Below are 8,162 nucleotides of genomic sequence, written 5' to 3'. Positions count from 1 at the left end.
GGCTTCCTCCTGCTGGCTTCTAGCTTCATCCAAGTCGCGACTTGCTAGAACCAGGTCGTGACTTGACCACGAAATCTGCCATTTCCTACAATTTTTCCCACTTAAAATCCTCCAAAAACCTACCCAAACATATCCAAATTCCAAAATCAAAATTCCTAAACATCCTAATTATCTAACACCAATAAAACTCAAGCTTCAATCCATCCAAAAACTCATCAAAACATAAAATCCAATCAAAGCTTAAGAACTTAGAACTTAAAACTTGGATTACCTTCGATTAAATTGTTTCCCAACTAAATCCTCCGGCTAATAAGCTTCTAATCTTCCCTAGAATTGTTATGCCTCGATTCTTGCTTGAATCCGAGTCCTAAAGCTCAAGTTTTTTGAAAATGTGATCGGATGTCGAAAAGGGAACGAGAGGAAGAGAGAATGTTTTGAACATTCTTTTATAATTCTGACAAGTTACTTCAAGCTTAAGTAACCTCAAGCAAATCCTAAGGCTCGGGGTCCCAAAAACGCCACTCGGGGTAAAATAGTCAAAATTCCCAGAATTTCCCCCTAATCTCACTAACTCCCAATTTATCATCAAATATTTATTCCTATTACCCAATATCCTGGTAATGTGCTAAATACCCCTTGACTTACTCCGAGTCAAGTATGGATCCTGTTGTGACTTTCCCACTGGCTTGCGTCCTAGGATCATCTCGTACTGAGTAACCCATGCATAACCAAATAATAATGAAGTGCCACACACATACCACATATATGCCAAATATACCCAAAACGAGCCAAATTATGAAAATTACCCAATTAAACAAAAATGGATCCACATACATATTTAATACACCTAAACATGCATATCAAGTTATATTATGATATAACTCACATAAATCACACAATGATACACATAAATATCACATAATTCCATAGTTTGCCATACTGACCCCCTAATCAAGGCCCTAAGCCTACGAGCAGTGTATTTTACACGACCCATATTTGATTGGTTCTGTTGTAGATTGGATGGAGGACTGGTTACAGGGTTTGGGTGTGAAGACGAAGGCTCAGGAAAAGGCAAAGAAGGTTGTTCTTGATCTTCGAACAGCAAAGCGAGAATATCGTCATCTATTGGTCTCTCACTACCTGAGGGATCATGCATGAATATCTGAGATGAGCAAAGGGGGAAGTGAGAATCTATGACCAATAGATAAAAGAAAGACAAAAGCAAGGATAACGTTGCTCGTGTATAAAAGTTAAGCTGTTATACGACCAGCAACATCCTGATAAAAACACAATAAACATGTGACCAGGTTGGAATAACAGATTAAAAAGCGAATGTGAAAAGTTTTTTCAAGAAACTTTCAACTTCGAAAATAGGCGGGAAAAACTCAGTTTTTCCAAAATACTCAAAATTGAAGTTTCAATTTTGGGGTCGTAATCAGTAAACCTATACCCCACGTTGCTTTTTACGCATTGTATAGTATTTTAGATTGCATAAAATCCCTATTCTAGCATACTTATTCTATGTATGTTAGCCTAAACTCGGTTACCCAAGAAATTTCTCAAGAACAGTAGAAACCCAGTTACGGAAATTCGTGAATCAAGACCAAAATATACGAAAGTTTCTACAAAAATAAGATGATGGATTTGAAAACTTACTTGAAGTATGGATTGTAGGAGAAATCATGAAAGTTTGGCTTGGAGTTTCTCGAAGATGTCTCAAATTACACTAAAGTCTTTGGGTTTTCTTGAAGGTTCTTCTGAGGTTTTGATGAGAGAGAAGGATCGGGTAAAGAAATGAAAAATGTAAAGGGGAATTATATTTATACTGATCGGGGCAGTAATAAAAGGTAATGATGGGAGTAGGGTTTCGATGTGTGGGGAATTGCAATAATAGTCAAAACATTTTTGGAAAACTGTAAAAGTCATAATTACTTGCTTTTTCGAAAAAGTACTGACAAATGTGACATGTCAGATGGATTGTTGGTCAAGTGAGTTTATTAAATGCTAATCTCATTAAAATAAACTTGGGGGGCAAATGTTTATCTTGAAAAATACTTACTTACTGACATGGCAAAATCAGTGAGCACGTGGGTTGCACGTGACTATTTAGTGGTTACATTCAGGTCGACCAACGACCAGAGTATAAGCTGCTCGATGTATTCAAGAAAGATTCTGAATAGTACGATAGAGGAGGTGCTGGCATATGCGACCAGGTCTGGTCGTAGTAACGACACTTAAGTTCAAAAACAGTTATAAGGCAGATGTTTTAAAGATATTTGACCCTATTTATGTGTAAAGATTATGACTTCTGTTATAATTCAAATATGCTTGTAACAAGATTAGACACGGCCCATTGGCCCATATGTGCATCCTTGAGCATATAAATAGGATTCATGGGACTCATTTAAAAGGGGACGCAATAATTTGTATTCAAAGAGAACTAGTGCTTTTTACACACGACTTTTGTAGCCTTTTTGGAGTCTGTGAAACTCAGCAAACTCTAGTTTGCTGATCGCAGGTTTCATAATACATCAATAAAAACACTAAGTGGAAGTAGGTTATTACCAACATCTGGGGCCGAACCACTATAAATCCTTGGGTTGTTTAGTTCTTGCATTAAACTTATAAATTTTTATTGTTTTAGTAACTCCGTGTCGTTGCCTAAATCAGCAGTCAACAGTTGTAACCAATTACTACAGTACCACTTAAAAAATAAAACTGATTTTTATAGTTGTAACTAGCTACCGCACATCTCTAAAAAAATTGAGAGTGGCATACGATTACTTCCACAAAAAAAAATATATTTTGATAGTCGTAACTGGTTACTGCGGAGAAAATATTGATTGCAAAAGATAAAAAAAGGAAGAAAATAAGAAGAAATGGAAATAAAAAGCATGGTGATGATGGTCTCAGTTTTTTTTCTTCAAAAAATAATGTAAAAAAATATTTTATAAAATATGAATAATAAAAAATAATACAAATATATCAGAATTATAAAAATAACCCCAAAACATACTAAAATTTTATAAAAAAAAAGTATGGTATACAAATATATGAGAAAAAAACTCTCATAAAAATATAAAAAAAATATATGTCATAAGAAAATTAAGAAGAAAAAGCTGCCATATTTTTCTAAGTTTAAAAAAAAATCTCATATCTGGTGTAATTTCCTCTTTTAAATAGGGGTGTTCAAGATTTAACTAATCTAATTCAATCTACAAAGTGTTGATAGGATTTGAATGAAAAAAATTTAAATCAATTTTAATTTTTTTTATATATTTGATACAAGCAACAATAGTAATAACAATTACTTCAAAAAATAATAAAAGTATCTTAAGTAATACTTAAAATTTTAATTGTGAACTTTATTTTAGCTATTGTATCAAACTCAAATGTGAATGTTATATTTAATTTTATTATTTGAGTTTTTTACATATAAATTTTAAATTATTTGCTACATAATTTGATGTTGATTGCTAATTTTATTTTTCAAAGAGTGAAATTATAAATATTAGTTAGAAAATATCAAAATTAATTAGTCTTTAATTTTTTTTCCAAAAAAATAACCAATCTTATTTGTACTTTTGCGGATTGGATTAGAATGGTTTTAAACTAGAGTGTGGATTGGATTGGATCTAAAATATGAAATCTGCACTCATTGCATATTGGATTGGTTATGACCAAAATAGTATGAATTGAATTAGATGAACACTGGACGAATAATGTCATTTTTTGTAAAGATGTCGTTTTGGCTGATGATGCCGTATTCTTGTAAATTTGTCGTTTTTAAAAATGTTGTCGTTTCATATAAAATTTGTCGTTATAAAGAATAATGTCATTTTCTTTTATATATGTCGTTTTTTCCCAAAGGATATGGGTTTCTTTTATTAATGCCGCTTCCCAAAATTTTGTCGCCTTTTTTTCCTCGTATTATCTAGTTATAATTTAACATGGAATTCAAAACAATAAAACGACGTCCTATTCTTTGGTAAAGTGTGGTCTGACTGTCTCGGGGCCATGGGCCATGGGCCATGGCAGGGGAGGAAGTCTATTCGTCTTCTGGTTTGCATATAAAAGCCGAGACTTGCAGTGTCAGCACAGCACTTATCCGCTTATCAGTTCAGTAAGTTCGGCGCCTTACGTTTCGTATCATCACAATCCCAACAATGCCGGCCCTTTCAGCTTCTTCTTCCGCCACCTTCTCCTCCCCTCTCCGCCTCAGCTTCCCCACTACCACTCAGGTACGTATCCTTTCACTCTCTCTGTTTTTCTTATTCCAAGCTTTTCTTCGGATGGTGATGACTCAAATTCATCTTCCTTAACTCCCTCACAGGGGGGTTTGAAGGCTTCCAATTTGAAGATGGTTTCAATGGGTTGGCCCAAAACCGCCTTCCCTTCTTTGAAAACCTCCCGGTTCCGTGTTTCCTGTGCGGTATGTATAGTACTGTATGTATGGTATTTTCTTACATGATTAATGGATGAGTTAGCATACACAGGCTATTCGATATTGAGTATATTGACACACAAGTCTTGCAGGCCAAGCCCGAGACTGTTCAGAAGGTTTGTGATATTGTGAGGAAGCAACTGGCATTGTCTGATGAGACTCCGCTCACTCCAGGGTCCAAGTTCTCTGATCTTGGTGCTGATTCTCTTGATACGGTATGTTGTGCTACTTTTGTTGTTACTTGATATAAGTAAGTATATTTAGATAATTGTATATATAAATGAAATACAATTCAGGTGGAAATAGTAATGGGTTTGGAGGAAGAATTTGGAATCAGTGTAGAAGAGGATAGCTCTCAGAACATATCCACGGTTCAAGAAGCTGCGGATATGATAGAGAAGCTGGTGCAAGGAGCCAAGCCTGAAGCTTAGACAAAGAGCCTTCGATTCAACGCATGGAGATCAAAGTTTTTGAAGTTGTAGGCTAGGGAGTCATAGAGCCATGTAATATGTATTGAGTTTGTGCAATTTATATGTATAATTCTTTAGCTATTTCGATTGGGCTTGGTACGCGTCTTCTTTAACTCATTTGTTATGCAATTGGGACCAAATGGTGACTTGTTTGAGGCAAATGCGCATGGAATTGTATTGGAATGCCACTTCTTATTTGACTGAATAATCTAGTTCCCCTTGTTCTCTATTACCTAGTATGCATATTTTTCTTGGTCCTACAAAAGTACTATATATTATATAGATTATTATTATTATACACAAAATAAAATAATTAAGTGTGGAATGATGGAACTTATCTAGTTGATTATCCTGACCATTTTTTTATGGGAGCATGGACGATAAATTCCCACTAAGACAAATTGACTTGTTAATTGTTATTGTACTCTCTCTCTCTCTTTAAACTACTAACAAAATATTAATTGACTTGTTTTTATTTGTTAAATTTGTGTGCAGGTATTTTTTGGAGTGGATGAAACTTGAACTTTCTTTCAAATATTTGGAGTTTCATTTCTATGGTGGAAAACTTTAATATCCACTCTATAGTTTGTAGTTTATAGATGATTGTAGTTGATAAGCTTATTAATTTGAATATGGTTATGCTGTGCTTGTTATAACTATTAGTAGGATGGATGTGTGCTACTAATTATATTATCAATTTGATAGGATTTTATCAAATATTTTGTTCATCAATACAATATTAGTTAGTTACGCTATAAATGATTTAAAGTCTTTTAAAATTAAACTTTGTAATTTGACATTTGACATTTTTCTTACATAAAAAATTAAAAATAATACCTCATTTATTTATTATGGATTATTTTTATATTTTAAATATTTTATAATACCCTCAACATAATTTACTTAAGTAAAATAAAATATTCTAAAAAACATATTTTACTTTCAAAATAAATTTTACTGTTAAATAATTTAAGGACAAAATGATTTTTTTTACCTCGAACTATAATACTTGTAGATTTTTGCTCTCTTAATTTTTTTACTTGCCAAAAATACTCTCGAATTATAGTACTTGTAGACTTTTGCTCTCTTAATTTTTTTGCTTGCCAAAAATACCCTCGAATTATAGCACTTGTAGACCTTTGCTCATTCCGTCTAAAATAATAACGGTTTGCTGACCTAACAGTAAAAAAAATATTTTTTATTAATTAATTGATTTTGAATTGGAAAAAATAAATAAAAGTCATTTTTAAAAAATAAATAAAATTAATAAAAACTTATTTTTTAAATTTATTTAATTATATAAAATTCAATAAATAAAAAAATCAGTAAACATAAATTTTTTCTAATTTAAAATCAATTAATTAATAAAAAACTATTTTTTTAATTGTCACGTGAGCAAACCGTTACTATTATGGATGTAATAGACAAAAGTCTACAAGTGTTATAGTTCGGGAGTATTTTTGTCAAACAAAGAAATTCGGAAGACAAAAGTCTACAAATACTATAGTTCCGGAGGAAAATCATTTTGTCCTTAATTTAATATAAAGAAATTAATACTATATTTATTTTTAATTTAACAATATATAATATCTTCAAATAGTAAAATATTATTTCAAAAAGTAAAAAAAAAAAAAATTTGAAAGTATTATATTTTATTTATATAAAATATTTTTCTAATATGTTAGAATATATATATAAATATAATCAAGTAAATAAATGATGGGTATTGTTGTTAATTTTAACAAAAAAATTCTTCAAACGGGCATTATGTACTGTTTTCGTGAAACACCCAAGTATATTTTGATATTATTGAAATAAGATAAGTGTAAAGGTGCATTTAAGCAAAAATCCTTAAATATATAGAGATCAATACAATTTGTGAGATTGGAGAGAGACTATCCTTCAACCACAACCATTTAGCAAACACATGCAAGATCACTTGTCATTTTATTGGTATTGGAATACACGTGAGTAGAATGTACTCTTTTTTAAACAAATTTGGGGTAGGTATTGGGGTAAGTGTGTGGTAATAGGAAGAAAACATTGGTGTTAGACTATCTTAATTAGGCCCCTCTAAACCTAAGGCTCCTAAATAATAAAAAATTAATTACAATTATATAATTTCAGTAAAATTTATAAAAGTGTTAGCCCTTTCAATAAAATTTCACTTGTAACGACCCAAATTCGCTAATAAGGCTTAGGGGCCTTGATTAGCGTGCCGGGAGGGCATAAATGAGATTAGAATGGATATTATTGACTTAAATGTGTGAATATGTGATTAATGTTGATTATATGATAGTTGATGATATTATGTGATAATATGAAATAGATATGTGATATATATGAGAACCACATTATTATGTGGACAGGTTCGCAGAGCACGACTTGAGACGATCCTAGGGTCAGATAGCGGGGGAAAAGTCACAATGGGGCTTAAGATGTGACTTTGGACAAGTCAGGGATATTTTAGGTATCGGGTAATGAATTGGACTATCGGGTCATGAAAATAAATATATGGAGATATATTTGAGATTAGGATGTCTAGGCAGGAATATTGGGGGATTTTTCCATTTTGGCCTCGGGGACGGTTCCGGCACCCCGAGCCTCAGGATTAACTTAACGAGTAAGATAGACATAAGGAAGCCTTTAGAAAATATAAATCGACCTTATTTTCTCAGCCTTACCTCTCTATTCTCTCTCAAGGAAAACAAGGGGAAGAAACACAGAAACTTAAAGAGAATTTGCTAGAATTCAGCTGGAGTTTGGAGGATTGAAGGGGGGTGATTTGGAGGCTTAGCTCAGGAGTAAATCAAGAATTAAAACAGGGTTAAGGTAAGCTTTTAATCTTCTTCTCTGTAGTTAGAATTCTGGGTTTTGATTAAGTGTTGAAGCAAACATGGTTTTGAGGTCTTAAGGCAGAATTGAGGAGGAAACTTGGGGACTTAGCTTGGCTTTGGCTTAGTGAAGTGGTTCATCAGAAGAGGTAAGTTTCAACTCATGGTTTAGAAGTTTTAAATTGGATTTGAATGGTTGGTTTGAGTGTTTATAGCTCTTGAGTTTCAGAAATTGAAAAGAGAAGATTAGTGTGTGTTAGGCTGTGTTTTCTGTGGAATTATGTTGTTTAAGTCATGCTAAAGGAGTTGGGATTAATTGGTTGTGAGTTGGGGAGCTTTGGGATGGTTTAAGGTGAGGTTTCAAGCTTAGGAATGATGGGTTTTCTAGGCACGAAGGGGAGGGTCGCGGCTCTA

The 8,162-nt window shown here is 32.8% G+C and overlaps 1 protein-coding gene across 1 annotated transcript; it reads left to right on the top strand.

Annotated features, from left to right (window-relative positions):
* The first annotated feature begins 4,080 nt into the window (after window positions 1–4,080).
* On the top strand, window positions 4,081–5,146 carry LOC133822403 (acyl carrier protein 1, chloroplastic-like). Its single transcript, XM_062254729.1, has 4 exons — window positions 4,081–4,241; window positions 4,334–4,432; window positions 4,537–4,659; window positions 4,741–5,146. The coding sequence occupies exons 1-4, from the start codon at window positions 4,167–4,169 to the stop codon at window positions 4,873–4,875; spliced, it is 432 nt and encodes a 143-aa protein (XP_062110713.1). The 5' UTR covers window positions 4,081–4,166; the 3' UTR covers window positions 4,876–5,146.
* Window positions 5,147–8,162: the final 3,016 nt, after the last annotated feature.

This window comes from Humulus lupulus, chromosome 3 (genome assembly GCF_963169125.1).
Source record: "Humulus lupulus chromosome 3, drHumLupu1.1, whole genome shotgun sequence".
NCBI classification, from domain to species: Eukaryota; Viridiplantae; Streptophyta; class Magnoliopsida; order Rosales; family Cannabaceae; genus Humulus; species Humulus lupulus.
This window is presented reverse-complemented; position numbering and strand designations above follow the sequence as displayed.